Source organism: Hyperoodon ampullatus, assembly GCF_949752795.1.
Source record: "Hyperoodon ampullatus genome assembly, chromosome: 19".
NCBI classification, from domain to species: Eukaryota; Metazoa; Chordata; class Mammalia; order Artiodactyla; family Ziphiidae; genus Hyperoodon; species Hyperoodon ampullatus.
This window is the reverse complement of record NC_136932.1, coordinates 56,709,880-56,730,296: the sequence shown is the minus strand read 5'-3', so window position 1 is coordinate 56,730,296 and position 20,417 is coordinate 56,709,880. Positions and strand designations below refer to the sequence as shown.

At 51.1% G+C, this 20,417-nt stretch overlaps 1 protein-coding gene across 1 annotated transcript; it reads right to left on the bottom strand.

Annotated features, from left to right (window-relative positions):
* Positions 1 to 459: 459 nt before the first annotated feature.
* Positions 460 to 17,654, bottom strand: TRIM25 (tripartite motif containing 25; the record flags this gene model as incomplete). Its single annotated transcript, XM_079725001.1, has 9 exons — positions 460 to 989; positions 2,470 to 2,568; positions 2,647 to 2,730; positions 3,053 to 3,079; positions 5,245 to 5,310; positions 6,854 to 7,025; positions 9,346 to 9,579; positions 12,783 to 12,878; positions 17,058 to 17,654. 9 exons carry the CDS (start codon positions 17,652 to 17,654, stop codon positions 460 to 462), a joined length of 1,905 nt encoding a protein of 634 aa, XP_079581127.1.
* Positions 17,655 to 20,417: the final 2,763 nt, after the last annotated feature.

The following is a 20,417-nucleotide window of genomic DNA, read 5'->3' as shown; positions in this document are numbered from 1 at the left end:
TCTATAGAGTTAAGTAGCTCTGTAGAGAATCATCAAAACTCCAAGATTTGAAGGCTACTCCAGACAGCAGAGAGGCAGACACCAGAGGCTTAAGGAAGAACCCACAGTGGCTATAGATTGTGTCCAAGAGCAGGGGGGCACTAATGACTTCACTCCCCAAAGCCCCACCCGGCCACCCGGCAGCCTGGAGATCTACCAGCACAAGGGGAGGGGGTCATCCTGCCTGGGGCACCGGGAGGCAGAAAGGCTTCCTCACCCATAACGCCATCGCCCCGTCCCTTTCCCTGGCCAAACCCGTCCCCTTATCCCATCTCCCTGTCCTCCCACCCTCACCAGCTCCCCTCCCATCCTTTCGGCCCTTGGGGACTCTCAGGAACCTCCCCCAGAGCTCCACCTACAGCATTTTCACTAGAGTCCTGGGCAGCGCACAGGCCGTCAGGCCAAGCGTCCACAGCCCGCCTACTTGGAGGAGCAGACGGAGAGTGTGGCACCTGTGGAGAACAGCCAGAAGGCCGGGTACAGAGCTTCAGCAAAGTCCACCTTGTACTTGTACAACAAGTGGACCTTGTCAGCCACGGCGAAGAAGATGACAAAGCCATGGTCGCAGTTGAGAAGCACGCCCACGCGCGAGGCCTTTGTGGAGGGCAGGGTTTTCTCCACGTTGTTGTGCCAGGCAGAGATCTTGGTATTGAACCACTCCACGCACCAAGAGGCACTGTTGCGGCCAAGCCGGCTCTCGGGGCCCTGCCGTTCCATGCTGCCATAGCAGATGCCCACCCCACAGAAGTTGTTCTTCAGCAGCTCCACCTCCCAGTAGTGGATCCCTTTCTTGTAGCAGTGCAGGCCCAACACCTGAGAGCAGTATGTGAACCGCTGGGGATGTGGTCGGTAGTTCTGGGGTGTGTCAGCCACAGAAGCTACGGTGTAGTTCTCAGACAGAGCCACCTTGTTGTGGGCAGTGTTGTAGTCCAGGATGACTTTAATAGTATCTAAGAGAGCACCAAGGAGTCAATTACAAGGAGCCCAAAGTGCCCTCACTTTCAGTCCTTTCCCTAACTGGTCATATTTATTCATTTGTTTCACCCATCCGCCCATCCATCCATCCATTCTGTCTAGCCAGGCAGACATTTGTCCATCTCTCTATCCATCAATCCAGCCATCTGTGCATCTATTAGTCACCCATCTCTCTGTCTATTCCTCCATCTAAAACCATTTATTGAGCCCCTGCCTTATGCCAGATTCTGTGCAGGATGTATAGCCATGAACCAGACATGGTGCCTGGCCTCATGGAGTTCACACTCCCACAGGCAAGGCAAGCCCGTCAGTGATGACAACACTATGGGCCCTGCACTCTGCTAAAGGGCGGGCACACTGCCGGAGGGACACAGCCACGGGGCAACGGCTAAAGGGTGGGGAGAGCACAGGGGAACACTCCACAGGTGGGCTAGGATTGGAGATGAGCGACAGGAAGAGGAGGAGAACTAAACAGAGGACAGCAGAGGAGGGAGAAAGGCTGTGCTCGGCAGAGGGGACAGTGACGGCAGACGTGGAGTCACGAGGACGGCGGACAGGTGCTGGGACCAGGGAAGGCTGGGCAGCTGGGAGCGCAGAGGCCACAGCAGGAGGAGAGGGACACATGGAGCCACAAGTAGAGAGCTAAGCGGTCTAGACTTTAATCGGTTGCAACGAGGAACCAATCACGGTCTGTAAGCACAGCAATGACCTGAACGTGCTCCTTGGTTGGGACACGAGCGTGGCCTCCCCGCCCCTCCTGCCACACTTCCAGCCAGGTCTGGCAAGTCCGAAGACAGAGCAGAGATGAGTGCTGTCCTCAACCTCCACCTCCTCCCCAAGACACACCCATCTCTGCCCCTCCGCTCACAGGGAACCCCGGACCAGTGGGAGACAGCAGGCAGAGGAGGACAAATCCCTAGCTTGGGAATTCGGGACTGGGCTTATCTGCCACTCCCTGGCTCGGGGGCTCAGGGAAGGATACTTTGCACTGGTTTTCCCCCAGGGCACAATGAATGGCCTGGGAAAATGTCCTCTAAGATCCTAAGTCCCTAGAACTCACTTCCTCTGCTTACACGGCTGTATCACAGAGCACAGGGGGCTCCACAAATCGGGGGCGGTGGGAGGAGGTTCTCTGGCGCCGGCCCGAGAACCGGGCATCCACTGCTCCCCACCGAGCCTGCCGTGGCTGTGGGGAAAAGAGGGCCAGGGCGCACTTTGCAGAGAGAGGTTATGGCCACTGCGTGGAAGTGAGCACAAGTGGAGGATGCTCTGTGGGTGAAGCTACGGGCGGGTGGCCCCTAGGCTGGCCTGGAGGAAGGAACTCCCACCGCTTCCGGGCTGGAAGCCAGAGGGGAGCAAGTAAGGATGTGACAGAGTAGAGCGCGGTGGGTCCTCCAGGGGAGAGGCTGACCAAGCTAGACAGGGGCAAGGGTAAGCAAGCCAGCAGCTACTCACACTCCAGGAGCTCAGGCCTGGACTTGGCTAGGAAGTTCTCCAGCACCTTGGCCTTGAGAGACAGCAGGATCGGCGGTCCGCTGGGGACTTTGGCCTCAGCTGGATGAAGAACAGAGAGACGTTTTCAGAACAAACTCAGAGTGGGCAGCCCACTGCCCCTGGCCCACCAGAACTCACCCTCCTGGCCAGTTTGTTTGAGATCCACTAAACGTTCTGGGGCTCCGAAGGTGGGAAGCTTGCTGGCTGAGGCAATGACTGGGGCTGAGGGAGGAGACGCATGAGTTGGGGACATGACAGAGTGACCTGATGGCCTATACTCCCTCCCACGCTGATTCTCAAGAGCTGCTTCCACAAACACACACCTGGACAGCCAGGTGACACAAATGAGTCCAGACAGGGCAACACTCATCCTACTGGTCTTACGCGTTTACACTTGCCACCTCCAAGCCCGGGCCCGGCTGCCAGCACGGGACACGGTCACAGAGCCCAGACCCCCAAACCCATGGCTCAGCTTTCCCTGCTGGCATTTAGTTCTACACTCAGGCACTCAAGAAACAAAAAGATGCAGAAATGCGTAACTTACGAGGTTTCTTGGGTTTCTTTTCTTCTTCTGAAAAAGAAAAATTTCAGAATTAACATATTTTAAACACAATGCCACTTTCAAAACACCATAATAACAATCAATGCACTAATGTGACCCATACAAATAAAGCTAGGATGTTTTAACTTGAAAAATATAAGGGGTCAACAGGCATATTAATCTACGGTGATAGAAACCTGAATCACGGTTTTGGTAGGGAGGGGGTATGAACGAATTTCCTGGAATAATGGAAATCTTTATCCTGATTTGGGTAATGGTAACACAGATGTATGCATTTGTCAAAATTAATCTAACTCTACTTTTAAGATCTGGGCATTTTACTGTAGTATTAAATTATATCTCCACAAAAGAAAAAATGCAAAAACAAACACAAAAAAAGACCCACATAGGGAGCCAGCCAAAAAACTGTGCTTGCCAAGTATCACGATAGTCTTTAGTCTTTAGTCTTTATCACGAGTGTGTGCCTGTGGGAACTGAGTTTAGCTAAAACACCCATCCTCAAAGCGTGGTCCCCAAACCAGTAGCATCAGCATCACCGGGGAAGCTGTAGGGATGCACATTCTCAGACCCACCCAGACCAGCCGAAACTGAGAGTCTGGGGGTGGGGCTGAGAAGTCTGTCTGTTACAAGCCCCTGGGATTGCGATGAGGGCTCAGGTCTGAGCAGGCTACATTTCAGGTTCCCTTTCTGCCACTTTCCCCACCGCTGACATGACAAGGCGGGTTTTGGATCTCATTCCAGCCTGCCTGCAGGATCCGGTACATTCCAGACCAGCCCTTCGCTCTCCCCACCAGACCCTCCGTGGTCCCACATGCCCCACTGGCTCCCCATTCCTCCCGCTTCAGAGCCGTATTTCTCAGGAGTCGTTCCCACTCTCCCCATCTCCCCCACTGCCGCTGGACCAGCATCTTGGCAGGACCCCGGGCTATGACCTTGGCCTCAGGCAAAGGGCCCCCTCCCCAGTCGTCGCAATTCTTAGGAGCCTCATGCAGTGATGAGCCTGCCCTTTCCTTGCCTGTTTCCCCGCCTCAGCCCCCCCACAGCTCACTCGCGTGAAGAGCGGGGGCTTATGAGGTGGGGGAGCGGGAAGGAGGCTTCCAGGGGCTGTGCCTTGAGGAGGCCACAGGTTCACAGCGCCTCCCTCTTCACACAAGGTGCCCTTCCACGTTTTCAGGCTGCGCCGATGGCTCCCTCCTCACCTGCCCCAGGCATCCCCGTCCCCGACCCCATTCCACTCAGGAACTGGTACCACACATTTGTCTGCCAAAGGCAACCACTAAACACTGACACCAAGCAAACAACAACAAAAACCAGCCCGGAGTTCTCTCACCCCAGCCACCCAGCGGAGGGCAGCCCTCCTCCGTCCTCACTAACTTTTTGGCCCACAGTTCGGTGACACAGGCCTGTCCTTTAAAGAGCTGTCACCATCAGTGTCCCATGTGAACCTCACGCAATCATCCCATGGGGTGGACATCATTATGGTCCAAATTTGATAGACGAGGAAATTGAGGACCGTTCTTCACCCCAGGCCCACCTCAACAAGGGTGATTTCGCCCCCAAGGGGGAGCAAAAATGGATTCTTAGGAGGTGAGGGGGAGAGAAGGCTGGAAAACACGTGTTCTTTTTAGGTACAAAAGCACAGTGTATAAACAGGTAGGTCATACGTGTGGTAGTAAAATTTCATGGATGGGGGTGATTAGGAAAAACATCTCTAAAAGGGCCTGAGAGGTAAGAGCAAAGGAGGGCAACACGGAAGAAAGGCTGAAGAGCTCTGTGATGGCAGAAACACATCCCAACCCGAGGCTGAACGGCACTGGGCTATGGTGAGGCTCAGCCTCTGCTCAGGGGGTCACCCCAAATGCCAGAACTCAGGCATCGTAAGTATTTCTCAAGACAAGCCAGCTTCGGTCATCTTGCTGTTCCAGGCAGTCAGAACATCCAGTGCTGATGGCCGGTCCTCCCGCGTGCCCCAGCAGGGCTCCTGCAACACTCCTGCCACCTCCCCTCAGCGGGGTCAGGCAGCCCTTGCCTCCAGGTGCGCCCGGGCCCCGCGGAGCCAGGGGTGGGCTGGGCCCCACTGAAAGGAGCCGTGACGCCTGCCAGTGCCTCAGCCCGAGCACCGCCTGCCACAGTCGCTGCTGCCCCAGGGACAGAGGTGGGGTTACTTTACTTACTTGGGATCTTCTTCACGGGCCGTGGGGGTTTCGGCGTGTGCGGCAGGTCATGTCCTCCAGGGACCCCTGTGCCAAAGAAGAAGAGGGTAGTCTATGCGGCTCTTCCAAACCAAGCCTAGGAGCCAGCCCCGCCGTCGGCAGGCGGGGAGAGGGCTTACAAAGTTGATTTCCGCTGACCTTCCCCATCCCATCATTTATAAGCACTAGAAACAGGATAACTGAAAGACCAATCTGGTGTGTTCCCTCTTTTCTCTGCCTTAAAATGCAGCCGGGGCGGAGTCTTTCCTCCACCAGCACCCAGCTCCACGACCTCTGAACCGTCTCTGAGCTTTGGTTTCTTCCGACGTATGACGGGGGTGACTCCCTTCGCTCGTGGTGGTGAGATCGAGATGCCTGGCACGTCGTGGTAGCTCCTTTCCCTCTGGTTTCTCTCATCCCTCCGACCCCAGACCAGTGATCACTGACACAGCAGGAAAACACATATGCAGGGCTAATTCATCAATGGCTTTCCCCTCTGTGCCAGGCGCTGGGGAGAGTGTTGGATGAAAACAGACCCAGCCCCTGCCCTCAGTGATCACAGTCTGGTGGGGGAGACACACGGAAATGGCAAGGAGGAGTAAAATGACAGGTGCGCAAAGGGCCCCAAGGGATGATAAGGACCCGGCAACCTGGGCTGAGGAGCAGGAGTGGCAACGGGGGAGGTTTGCTGAGAAATGTAATGTTTCAACTGATCTCTGAAGGGTGAGAGGGGTCACCTGGTGAAGGTGGTGGAGTGTGAGCCCTCTAGGCGGTGGGGGAGCATGTACAAAGGCCCTGGGGCAGGAAGCTTAACTTTTTTTTTTTTTTTTTTTAAGCTTAACATATTTGAAGAATTGTAGAGTGTGGAGGGGTGTATGGGAGGAGGGGGTAACTTCAGGGCTAAAGAGACAGACGGGGCCTGACCAGGCAGGGGTTGACAGCCAGGGTCGAGAGTCTGGTCTGCAATCTAAAAGCAATGGAAAGTCTCTGAACAGGAGGCAGGGGAGAAGGTGCCAAGAAATCAGATTTGCATCCTGAAAAGTCCTCTCCAGCTGCAACAGGAGTGGATGCAGAGAGACTCGTTAGGAAGCTGCCACAGGTGATTGCAACGGAGAGCAGGTGAACGGTGGCTGGCAGTGAAATCAGCTGACTGAATCAGGAGATGTTTAAGAGGCAAAATCTGACAATGGGTTGGATGTAAGTGGAAGGGTAGGGGGTGTATCAAGGAGGAATTCCATGTTTCTCTGACCCCCAAACTAGCCACTCCCCTACCAAATAACACTGACAACCCAGAATCCATTCAACCCATCTGAACCAACCTCAGGCTCAGACAAAAAAAAAAAAAGCCTATCTAGAAAGACCCTTCATAACATCCAGCCCCAAAAAGTATTTTAGGAAGGACAGCTACAATCTCAGGATGAGGCAAAAACTCCCCACTACCTCCTAGATGGAGGGCAGATGTTTTGTAACCCCCGAAACTCAAGCCCCAATGCTCTCCAGATCAAGATTTCTCTCCCACCCCAAAACACTGAGGGGACACATCCCATTTCAGGGGTCCCAGTGGAAAGCATAGGAGGTTGCTAATAGTTACCTGGGATGATGAGCTCCTCAGGCTTCTTGTCCTGGGACTGTCTGAGGTATTGCTTCAGCTCATTTTTGAGCTCAGAGGTGCCCTGACAGACACTCTTTATCAGCTCGTGATTCAGCTCCACCTTGGGGACGTAGACTGGCTTCGTTGTGATTCCTTGCAGTTTTGCTGCTTTCTGCAACAAGCCAGGGGGTTAGTTCAGGCAGCTCTGGTGAAGCCAGGGCCTGGGCTCAGGCCTCATGAACCCCAGAAGGAGCTTCCCTGTGCCCATGGGCACTAAGTCTAATCAGCCTCTCAAATTAGAGCCAGAGGTCACTGGGGGGTTAAAGTGCCACTTCAAGACACAGCGATCTGGAGCTGGAAGGACCCTCAGAGGTCGCTCACCTTACAAATGGGAAAACCGAAGTCAAAAATGACAAGTGTCGGGCTTCCCTGGTGGCGCAGTGGTTGGGAGTCCGCCTGCCGATGCAGGGGACATGGGTTCGTGCCCCGGTCTAGGAGGATCCCACGTGCCACAGAGCGGCTGGGCCCGTGGGCCATGGCCGCTGAGCCTGCGCGTCCGGAGCCTGTGCTCCGCGACGGGAGAGGGCACAACAGTGACAGGCCCGGGTTCCGCAAAAAAACAAACAAAAAAAATGACAAGTGTCTTGCCAGGACCTCTGCCAATTAGTGGCAGGGCCAAAGCTGGGACCCAGATCTCCTGACCCCCACGGATAATGCTCTTTCCACCCCTCCAGCTGTGGCTGAAAAAGTACAGGAGACTCATCACCATCTCCATCCCGCAAGGACCAGCTCTGAACACATGTCCTGAAAATAGACAGGAATGACCAGAAGGCTGCAGGATTCAGCCACATATCCAACGAAAAAGAAGGATCTTACAGAAGGTCCCAAACTTGGAGACCAAATCAGGCCCTACAGTATCAAGAGGACCAGATGTGGACTCAGAATCCTTCTGTAAGAGCTCAAGGCAGCTAGGTCAACAAACAGGAATGAGCACGTGAGATGAAACTTAATGCCACCCAGCCTAGGTGTGGCTAGAAGATCCTGAACAGAGAAGAGGAGATCGCCAGGCACTCCTGTCCTTCTTCAGGACCTGAACATGGAATCTGGGCCTTTGACGTGTCAAAGCAGCACGTCACCAAAGCAACGAGCCTCCCCAGAACATCTGCCACATGCCAGACACTCTGCTGTGCACTGGACATGCTAGGAGGATGAAGGGCCCCGCCCGAAAAGAGCTGACAGCCTTTTTTTCTTCTTTTTTTCTTTTTTGGCCACGCTGTGCGGCATGTGGGATCTTAGTTCCCTGACCAGGGATTGAACCCACACCCCCTGCATTGGGAGCACGGAGTCTTAACCACTGGACCGCCCCCTGACAGCCTGTTAAACAGACATGAAAACAAGCACATCTAAAACAACGTTGTCGAGGGCAAGAGCAGAGGCGGGTGACATGCTCCGGATCACCAGCAATGGGAGAATAACGGGATCTGAGGAAGATGGGGGAACTGGGGTTGCCCTGGACAAAGGACGGGGTGTGCGAGGCAGAGGCCGGCCACGGCATCCCCTCCCGATGCCCGGTGCATCGGAGGGGTGCTCTGTTGTGGTCAGAGGACGGGGCCTGGGCAGGGGGTGGCTGGCAAAGGCAGGCTGGTCACCAAGGCCCTGCGGGAATGTGAAATCAGAAAGGGCGGGGAGTGGTGCCTGTGCTTCAGAGAGACACTTCCAGGGGCCGTGCAGGGGCGGGATGGAGGCAAGCGGTGGAGGCCTATGCAGTAGGCAGCATGCTAAGATGGCCCCCAAGACTCCCGCCTGCCCCGGGAACACATCCTATACATCCTCTCCTCCTGAGTATGAGCATGACACTGAGTATGAAAGGATATTACTCCATGGTTAGGTTACATTACATGGAAAAACTGAAGGAATACTGAGATGTCATTAAGATCCCAAATCTGTTGGTTTTGAGTTAATCAAAAAGATGATTCTCCCAGGTGGGCCTCACTGAATCAGGTAAAAGTCCTTAAAAAAGGAACTGGGCTTTCCCGGAAGGAGAAGTTCTCTGCTGGTTTTGAAGAAGCCGGCTGCCAACTCGAAAGAGGGCCACACAGCGAGGAAATCCCAGCAGCCTCTAGGAACTGCGGGTGGCCCCTGCTGACAGCCAGCAAGGACATGGGGACCCCAGTCCTGCACCACAGGGGACTGAATTCTGCCAACAAGAATGTGAGCTTGGAAGACAACCTTGAGCTCCAGAAGGAATGTAGCCTGGTGAGACCTCAGCCATGCCCTGAGCCACAGAAAGCGTGAGATAACAGATAGATGTCCTTCTAAGCCACTCAGTGTGTGGTAAGTTGTCATGAAATGTAGAAAACTAACACAGCATGTGTCTCAGGGATGCTTCCCATGACCTCATACAGCCTCAGCTCCTCGAGGGCCCCCGTGCACCACAGTCAACATCATGACGCTAGACAGAAAGCGTGTTCAACGTCCGCATCTGGACCCACCTCCAGGAACTCATACTCGTCCCCCTTGCTCAGGGCAAGTTCAATCTCCTCCTTCAGGGTCTGGATCTCACTCTTCTTCTTGAGGAGAATCTGATAAATGTTGTCGAACTTGCTGCTGACCCTCTTCTCCTCTTCCTTTATCTTTCGTGTGGAGTTGGCCTCTGAGGCATCAATGAGAGCCTTCATTTCCATGTATTCTTGTCTAAGCTGGTCCATCTTCATGTGTGCAGCCTCCTGAGAAGCCAAAACAAGAGGGCATCCATCAGACTGGCAAAAAAAGCTAAGCCTGAGACATGGAGCGCCAGGAACTCTTACCTATACTTCATGGGAATACAAACAGACGCAACCACTTTGGAGAGCAAGATCTGGTGTATTTGAAGGTGCTCATACCCTTTGACCCAACAACTCAGTCTAGGAATATACTCTAGAGAAAATCTGGGGACTTCCCTAGTGGCGCAGTGGATAAGACTCCGTGCTCCCAATGCAGGGGGCCTGCGTTCAATCCCTGGTCAGGGAACTAGATCCCACATGCATGCTGGAACTCAGAGTTCTCATGCCACCACTAAGGAGCCCGTGAGCCGCAAGAAAGGAGCCCACGTGCCGCAACTAAGGAGCTGGCGAGCCACAATTAAGGAGTCCTGGAGCCGCAACTAAGGAGCCCACCTGCCGCCACTAAGACCCCATGCAACTGAGTAAAGAAAGAAAGAAAAAAATCTCAGAACCTGCCCAAGAGATACACAAGAATGCTCTAAGCAGCACTGTTTGAATTAGCAAAACCCTGGAAACAACCTGAATGTCTATCAATAGAAGACGGAAAATTATTCACAGGATGGAATATTAAACAGTAATAAGGGAAAAACAACTTGTAGAAGAAGACGTACAGTATGATGCTCCTTACATAAAGGTTAGAAACAAACAGAATGGTAGTATTTATTGCCAAAGGAATACATACATACATATCAAAAGTATAAAGAAACACATGGGAATGGATTAATTCAGGATAGTGGTTACTTCTGGAAGAGAGGAAGGGGAATATAAAAAGGGAGAAGCAAAGCAGGGGCTTCATCTTCCATGGCGATATTTTACTTCTTAAGCTGGAAAGCAGTTCATGAGTAATTTTTTTAAAGGGTATGAAGCTGCTCTAGAAAATTTCCTCTAGAACTGCACTATCCAATACCATAGCTACTTGCTACATGTAGCTACAGAGCATTTGAACTATGGCTAGTCCAAGTTAAGATGTGCTGTAAGTGTAAAATAAAAGGAATTTGAAATACCTCATTAATACTTTATACTGATTAAAATAATATTTTGGATATACTGAGTTAAATAAAATATATTATTAAAATTAATTTCATGTGTTATTCAAATTAGAGTTATATACAGTATAAGGCTCACTTTATATTTCTAGTAGACAGCACTGCTCTAGAAGTTGCAGTTTCACTTTACATGTTGGGAAACCTCAATGGCTCAGAATCAAACGTGACAAACAGAAACACACATAAGAGGGACAGGAAGACTGGAATTCAATTATTTCTTTTTCTTTCTTTTTTGGCCACACTGCGCGGCATATGGGATATTAGTTCCCCGACTGGGGATTGAACCCGTGCCCCCTGCAGTGGAAGCACGGAGTCTTAACCACTGGACCACCAGGGAAGTCCCGGGAATTCAATTATTTCTTTAACCAACACTTTACCCTGCCACCTCCAATGTGACTACCAATGTCGCTGAGTATTCATCCTCCTTCTGCTCCCGTCAGTAAGAGAACACCCCTGGAGTTTAGACCGGCACGTGGCTGCCCAGCCACAGACTACATTTCCCAGCATCCCCTGCAGCTGGGCTTGGTCATGTGACTAAGCTGCTCACAACAGGAGCAAAAGTGATAATGGCAACACTCTCCTTCCCTGTCCCCCTTCTCACAGGCTAGAGAAAAGATGTAACGGTGACCCAGCTGCAACCAAAGAGATGAGGAAGGGCAATAAAAAGGAAAGAGCCTGAACTCTGAAGGATCACGTGGAGCACAGCCATCCCAGTAGCCTGGGTTGCTCAGGTCCCACCAGCCTGGGTTCTTCACCTGAACTGTCACAGGAAGCAAAATAAACGGCTATCTTATTTAAACCTCTGATTTTGAGGGGGTACCTCTGCTACAGCAGTTTAGCCTGCCCCCCAACTGATACAGGTATTTTCATGTGCATCCTTTCATTTAAGCCTCATAACTCACCTCTGGAAAGAAGTTGTGATTGCTTCAAAACTAAGGCTCAGAGATCTGCCAGCACAGGCTAGTATTCTAACCCAGATTTCCTCTAATTAAGCCACAGCTGTGGCAATAAAACTGAATGCTGCACCTCCAGACCAGGATGCTTAAAAATCAAATCTTCTTTCAATATAAAAGCATTGTAACCTTATAAAAACTGTAAAAAAACTAGAGGGAAAAAAATATCCCTAATTCTACCACTCCACCACTTGCACTACTATTCCTTTACTATATTTCCTTCCAGTCTTTTTTCCTATACTTCCTGTAATGGGTTGAATGGCAGCCCCCCAAAAGATATGTCCACGTTTCAGAACTTACTTAGAAAATGAGTCTTTGCAGATGTAATTAGGGTAGGAATCTTGAGATGAGATCATCCTGGATTACCCAGGTGAGCTCTAAATCCAATAGCAAGTGTCCTTATTAGAGACAAAAAAGGAGAAGACGGAGGAGGCCATGTGAAGATAGGGGCAGAGATTGGAGTGATGCAGCCACAAGCCAAGGAATGCCTGAGCCACGAGAGGCTGGAAGAGGCAAGGAAGGATTCTTCCCCAGAACCTTCGGAAAGAGTGTGGCCCTGTCGACACTTTGAATTTGGACTTCTGGCCTCCAGAACTGTGGGAGACCACACTTCTGTTGTAAGCCAAGTCTGCAGTAACTTGTTACAGTCACCCTAGAAACAAATACACTTTTTAAAAATAAATAGATGCAACTTTTATTTCCTGTTTTTCTCCCCCTTAAATCATAACCACTTTTTTTTTTTTTTTTTCGGTACGCAGGCCTCTCACTGTTGTGGCCTCTCCCCTTGCGGAGCACAGCCTCCGGACGCACAGGCCCAGCAGCCATGGCTCACGGGCCCAGCCGCTCCACGGCATGTGGGATCCTCCCGGACCGGGGCACGAACCCGTGTCCCCTGCCTCGGCAGGTGGACTCTCAACCACTGCGCCACCAGGGAAGCCCCATAACCACTTTTTATATTACTATATTTTAACCCTAATTTTTAATGGTTGGGCTTATAGGTAGGCTTTGAGTCTGTGAAGGATCTCTCTGGGCACATAGCTTTTTGCATGTTCTGCAAGGTTGAAGTTGAATTCTGACACTGTGAGTGAACCTGACACAAGCCTTGTCCTCCCCAGAGGTGAAGGGAGGCTCCAGGGCCAGGCTGGTGGCAGGGAGCCCTGTCACTCACCCGCACGTCCTGCTGCCTGGCTCTCACGTCCTCCAGTGCTTTCGACGCCCCGTTGATCTGACTGTACGTGACAGTCAGTTTATGCCTCAACTTGTTCTGCAGAGAAAACAAACCGAGTGAGAAAACACCCCATCCAGCCCCTCACCAGCACCCAACACCAGCGACTGCCCTCAAGTCTATCCCACAGGTGTTTCCACCACCCCAAGTCTCACCTGCTTGTAGCTTTTTTTCTTATTAAGTTTTTTTTTTGATGTGGCCCATTTTTAAAGTCTTTATTGAATTTGTTACAATATTGCTTCTGTTTTATGTTTTGGTTTTTTGGCCACGAGGCATGTGGGATCTTAGCTCCCTGACCAGGGATCAAACCCACACCCTCTGTACTGAAAGGTGAAGTCTTAACCACTGGACCGCCAGGGAAGTCCCTGCTTGTAGCTTTTTGAAGCATTCTCATATTTACTGCCTCCTTTCATCCTTCCAGGGGACCTGGATAGTAAAGAAGTTACAGGGATAGGATTTGGAGCCAGACAGACCAGACTCAATACCCAGATCTCCAACTGTCTCTCACTTGTTTCTTTGGCCATGAAATAGATATCAACGCAACTGTTCCCACCCCGCGGGGCTAGTAGGAGAATTAACTGAAGCAGTGTAAGTCCTCAGCATAGTGCCTGGATCTTAGGACAAATGGCCTTAGTAAATTTCAGCTTGGATTATTATGAGCTTCTTCACTAGCACCCATTTTATAGATGATGAAACTGAGGCAAAGAGGACAGTAAGGTGGTCAAGCTCACACAGACAGAACGAGCTGGGGCAGCTGCTTCAGAAAGCGGCAGATGGGGTTGTTCAAACCAAGCCTCCCACTGCAAACAACCAGAAAAGCAGACACAATATTGGGGGAGGGGGATCTACTAAAAACCAATGGGGAGCTAAGAAAGCAGGGAAGGATTATGTAATTAAGATCCAGAAGAAGGAAACCCGGAGAGATAAGCCTGGCATCGGGGGTTGTTCTCCCAGAGCCATCTGCCAGTTCCGGAAGACAGCTGGGAGGGCCTCTGTCAGCCTCGGAGAGGCAGGTGGACAAAAATCAGAGTCTAAGGCTCACTTGATAAGCCCCACAGGCAGGGACCTCCAAGGGCTAAACCCTAGGAATAGGGACGAACCAGCAGTAAACCAGCCATCGACAGTTCAGTCCCTGAAACTGAACTAAGGTGATTCAGAATGGCTAGGCCCCTAGCCTTCAGATACAAAGGTAAATTATGCACAGTGGCAGCTAATATCACCCAAGGCCTCTTAGTATTGCCATAAATTTTCATAATCAATATCCAATTTCACCCTACTCAGGTGAAATGCTGGGGCATAGAAATGGGTAAGAAAATCACCACCACCACTACCATAATGGCAGCTAGTGTTTATCATGTACTTACTCCAAGCCAGGCATTGTTCTAGTGCTTTCCATGTATTAACTATGTAAAGCTAAAAACAACACTAGGAGGTAGAGGGTTATCCCCCCTTTACAGAGGAGGTCACTGAAGCAGAGTAATTAAGTGGCTTTAGGTCACATCGCTAGTAACTACTGTTACAAGGTCCTGGTGTTACAATTACAGACTTGTGTCCAAACTGAGCACACAGGCAAACTCTAGAAAAAAATGTACGTCCCCTAACTAGCTGGCTCAACAATACTCTGGCCCTCCCTTCCTCTTCCCTGCCTCTCCCACTCCACCAGTGACCTTGACTCTGGATTTGAACAACCCAGAGAGAGTCACATGTAAAGGCTAGAAGCAGAGACCAAGGCCACACTAACTCAACCCCAAAAGCCCAAGTCATTGATAGTGCTTCAGATGTGACCTCTGTGACAATGCCCTTTGACCTGGTCTCTAACAGTGGCCAAGATGAACTGTGGGCCAAAGGCAGAAGGCCAGGCCCAGGCAGATCTGGCCTCACAGGTCTCAGGGCTGGAAGAGACCTCAGGATACCTGGGGGCTGCCAAATGTTTCACCTCTAAGACTCACTCTTAGTAGTACACCCCTGAACCCTATATTTTGAAAGATTTTACCCACCATTAATCAAATGCATACAACAGTCCCCTGATAGTCGAGAGGGGCCCACAGGGCTATAGATGACGAAAGGAAAGCCACCCAAGGACTTTGACAGCAGCGACAATCCCCTAATCAAGGGCAGAGAACTTTTCGAAGTTCTGAGGATCCCTTCACAGACTGGGGACTTGGGTCCTCCACGTAGGAGGCACCAGAGTCCTGAGTCCGCCCCACACCAGTGACCGAGCCAAGCTGGGCTGGCTGTGCCACCAGTACTGACCAGCAGCAGGGCTGGAAAAGGAGACAGGTTAAAGGACTCAGCAAGCCAGGACAACGAGGGGTAGGGGAGAGATGGCAGGAAAGCCTTGCTAAAAGGATTAAAAAGCCAGGTGTGTATGGCATACAAGTAATCTGGGCGCAGACTCCGGCTCCGGGCCCTGGAGGCTGAGAGGGAGCTGGGGCTCCAGACCAGGCGGAAATGGGTCCTTCTGCTTCTACTTGCCTTCAGCCTCCTGGATAAGAACTTCTAGAAGGGTCTTTCGATAGGAGCCAGGCTGCTCTAGTCCTCAGAACCATGCATCCTGAGGCAAAGAAGATCTGGGCAGCCTAACACCCTCCATGCAGCAAACGCTCCTCAGGGAATTTCTGAGTAACAGAAATGATAGTGGCACTTCTATGGAGCATTAGCGAACTGTCAAACGCCATTTATGGAACACCTCATTTAATCCTCCCAAAAACCTTCTGAGATAGGCACTATTATTGTGCCCTTTTTCTGAGTTCCTAGCTAGGAAGCACAGCCAGAATTCAAACCCAGATCTCAACATCCAGCTCCGGTCAGAGCCCGTGTCAACCAGCCTGACCCTGGGGCCTGCCTTGAGGCACTTCCCACACAGTTCATCCCTCTGGAGCCTCCTGGTCACCCTTGGAGGTGGGGAGGGAATGCTATGAATCCCATTTTATGGATGAAGATGAGGTTCCGAGAACTCAGTGACTTGCCCTGAACTACAGCGGATGCGGGGCACAGCAGGGCTCCAGCCTCCGCAGGCCAGGCAGGTTCTTTCCTGCAACAGGTAGAGACCCAGGTAGGCTGGGCCTGAGATGGTGGTACCTCCAAAGTCAACGGTCAGGCACTGCCTGAGGTCTGACTTCTGGGACTCAGGGAGGAAGTACACAGAAACCCAGCTCAGACTGGAGAAGCAGACCAGGCCAGGGAGGAGCCGTGCCCGGACGGGAGCAAAGCCTTCACCCTGGCCCTGGCGCCACTGCAAGCCTCCCACAGGCCTCATGTCTCCTTTGATGACACAAGGACAGCCCTTGTTCTCCCTGACAGCACTGCGAGAGTGAAAGGAAATCAGGCTTCACTCTGGAGCTCAGACTGATACAATAAAAGGTAGTTAGACTGCACCTTTTCAGCCTCTGCCTCGAGTCCACAGGGGGCAATTATGATCCCCAAACCACTGAAATCATCACAGTCCCAGAAGGCCCCTTAGGAATGAATCCACCCAGTCCCACCTCCTCACTTTACTGATGAGGACCAGTCCTGTGCTTTAAAGTGGCACAGGAACTATATAGGGCGCTACGGTGCAGGAGTTTGGCTGTGCATCCTATCCAGGGATTCCTGGCCCTCTGCCCACCCTCCCACCCATAACTGCCCTCCCTGGTCACTGGAAGTCTCTGGCTCACCAAAGGCTTTTTCTCACATGACCTCAGGAATGTCCTATGCTCTGAACTCTGCGGACTTGGCTTTGAGGCTGGTCCATAGGGAGAAATGGCAAATGTGGAGTCAGACCAGCTGGGGGCCCAGTGCCCACTTGGCCACTTGGGTTAACTTCTCGGAACCTCCACTTCCTCAGCTGTAAATAACTAATTATACCCACCTCCTGGGTGCTACCAGGATTTATTGAGAGAACAGAGGTAACCTCTAGCGCTCATATCTGATGTTCAAAACCCTGTACTAAACATGTCAGACAAGTGCTAGGCTGAAGGCAAGCAACGTCCCTCGGTTTAATGGGTGAGAGAGGTGGGGGCAGAGAAGGTGGACCAGGAATGATCCAGAAGGGCTGTATGTTCTCCCAGCCCCTTTCTACCTGGACCCTGGGGATGCCCCTGCCCTGATCTCAGGCCCAGCAAGGCCCATCCCCCACACCCAGGTGATCCAGGTAGGCCAAGATGCCCACACTGGTGCCCTCTGCACAACCCAGCAGGCCCAGGCTGCCCCTCTGGGCCCTTGTCCGCCAACCCCTACCTCCAGGTCAGCGCTGGCCTGACTCAGGGGCGCAGGCGAGCAGGTCTTGTGCTCCACCACGCAGATGTGGCAGATGCACTCGCCGTGCTCGGGGCAGAAGAAGTCCCGCAGCCGGTTGTGCTGCGGGCACTTGCGGCGCATCAGGTCACGGATGGGCGGCTGTAGCGGGTGGTCCCGGAAGGCGGGGCTGTCGAGATGCGGTCGCAGGTGCTCCTGGCAGAAGGAGGCCGTGCACACCAGGCACGTCTTGACGGCGGCCGCCTTCAGGCAGTGGTCGCAAGACACCTGGCCGGCCGCGTTGGGGGCGGCGGCCCGGGTGGGCGGCGTCCAGTCGTCGGGGATCTCGGGACGGGCCTGCTCGGCCTGCAGGAACTGCTCCACCACCGCACACAACACCGTGTTCTTGTGCAGCTGTGGCCGCGTCTGGAAGCCGGTGCGGCACTGCGGGCATAGGTACGGCGGGCCCTGGACGGCCCACGTCTGGTCCAGGCACGACCCGCAGAAGTTGTGGCCGCAGGGCGTGGTGACCGGCCCCTTGAAGGGCTCCAGGCAGATGGAGCACGACAGCTCCTCGGCCAGGGGGCACAGCTCCGCCATGGCGCTCCTGGGGGAACCCGACGGGACGCGCTGGAACCGCTGCCGCGTCTGCTGCACTACCGTCCGGAGGCCGCCAAGGAAACGAAACTGAGCGGCGGGAGGGGCGGTCCCCGGGCCTTTCGGGAAGTCACGTGGGGCAGGCGGGGAGCGTGGTGGGTGGGGCGGCCGCGCGGGGCCCCCGGGGTTGTGACGTGCGAGTTGCGACGTTCGTACCCCGGTGGTTTCCGGGGGTTGGGTGCGGGGCGCTGGGCTCGGGGTTTCAGAAGAGCCTCTCGACCACCAGGGGGTTCTTGCGGCCACTCTGTGGATGAGAAAACTGACGCCTCGCGTGGTGAACCCCGGATCCCGGGAGTGAGGGGACTACTGCACAGAAGCCCCTGCAGCAGGTACCTTCCTTCAGAGAACTCATCCGGACAGGAGTTGTCCGCACCGCCCCCGCGAGCAAGCTGTCTTATCAGGACAGGGTCTTAAAAAAATAACTGCAGGAACAGTAAACGACTGACTGCCTTTTTTTTTTTTTTTTTTTTTTTTTTTTTTTTTTTTTTTAAATCCTTCCTTTCTCTTCCCTGGTCCTGGGCGCTGGCGTATCGGCTTACAGTCTCTGCAGGCTGGAGCCCATGGTCACACACCCACACGCTCAGGCTTAAACTTGGTGATTTCTTTCCATGACGCCGATATAACATGCTTTTTTATTTTATTTTATTTTCCATTTCTACTTTACTGGAGTTCGGATTCATCCCAGTTTAACAAAGTTTTCCTCTCACACACATACATACACACTTGCCCGTGCACACGCACACACAAATATAATTTTGAAACATTTTTCTCGCAGTTGTTTATTTAGGTTTATTTCCTTTCGTTTATTTTTAGCTTTGTTTCCCTCCCTGCTCTGGCCTGGGTGCCGGTAAAGTGGGTGTACAATAAGGGAGACGTGTTCAAGAGAGGGGATGGGGAGCAAAGAGAAAGACAGTGTTTGCGGAGGAGTAAAGCTGGCGTTTGCTTTGGGGATAGGGTGGGCAGCAAAAAGGAGGACAAGGTCAATGCTAATAGTGATCGCTACCATTTATGGGGCACCTGCTGGGTGCTAGACGAGTCATAGATATCCTTACAATCTCTTATAAACCTTGTAAGCACTACAAGACAGAAGTCATTATATCATTTTACAGATGAGGGTCACGTATTTTATACAAAATAGGACTGGGATACTAGCTCGGGATTGCTTTATCTAATATCCTAATTCCCGCTTTTCCTGTAGTAATAGTAACAGCAATAGTAATTACTATAGTAATATAGTAATAGTAATTCTATTCCTTCAGGACTCTTTACCCCATTGCTTCTCTTTCATATTGCGTTGTTATTTGCATGAGAAGAAGGAAGACGGAAGAATGAGGAGGGTAGGAAATTAAGATTTATGTATTTATCTATTTAGTACCTCATTTAATTCTCCCACTAAATCTTTGCGGTATAGTTATCTCATGGTACAAATGAGAAAACTGAGACTTGGAGAAACTAAATAACTTGCCTAAGGTAGTGGTTATTGGCATCCAGACTATCTGATTCCAGAAGCAAAGCATTTGCTACTATAAAATGCTGCCCCGCCTCCGTGGGGAGCAGTTTCCAGGAAATGAACACTATGAAATCCCCTCTGACCTAGCTCTTGTGTGCGAGGTGACCTGACTCATGCCAGAAGGCTTGTAGAACTCTCCTTCCAGGCAGAGAAGTTTTAAAAGGCTGGTTAGCCAGTGAAGGACACTAAGAGGGGCATACTTTATGCTTATCAAATTCTGTGCAGTAGATATTTACTAAGACCTACCTAAATACATTCCACTGTGGTTAGAGAATATACTTTGTATTATTTCAATCCTTTAAATTTATTGAGACCCAAATGTGGTCTGTCTTCTTATTGGTTACTATTTGCATGGTGTCTCTTTTTCTATCCTTTTACTTTCAACCGATTTGTGTCTTTGAAACTAAAGTGTGGTTCTTGTGGACAGCATGTAGTCAGATCATGTTTTTTGTGCATTCTGCCAGTCTCTGCCTTTTAATTGGAGCATCTAATCCATTTACATTAAATCACTAAGAAGTAGGATTTACATCTGCCATTCACTACCTATTTTTATGTTATATATCTTTTTTGCTCTTCAATTTCTCCATTACTGCCTTCTTCTGTGTTAAATATTTTCTAATATACTCTTTTTATTCCTTTGTTATTTCTTCCAATTTTCTTCCTGCCCTCCTTCCTCTCCTCTCATTTAGGAACTCCCATCATGTGTATGTTGGTGAGCTTGTTGATATCTCACAGGTGTTTGAACCTCTGTTCATTTTTCTTTATTCTTTTTCTTTTCTGTTTCACAGACTGAATCATCTCAATTGATCTATGTCCTGATTCATGAATTCTGTCTTCTGCCTGATCAAATCTGCTGTTGAGCCCCTCTAGTGAATTTTTCATTTCAGTTATTGTACTTTTCAACTCCAGAATTTCCATTTGGTTCTTTTTAAAACGTAATAATAATTTCTATTTCCTTACTGATACTCTATTTAAAGAGACATCATTCTCATGCTTTCCTTTATTTCTTTAGACATGATTTCCTAATGTTCTTGGAACATATTTAAAATAACTGTTGTAAAGTATTTGTCTAGAAAGTCCAACATCTGTGCCTACTCAGGGACAGTTTCTGTTGATTTTTTTTTTCTTATGTGAGCCATGTTTTCTTGTTTCTTTCTGTGCATCACCAATTGTCATCAGTTTTTTGTTCAAAGCTG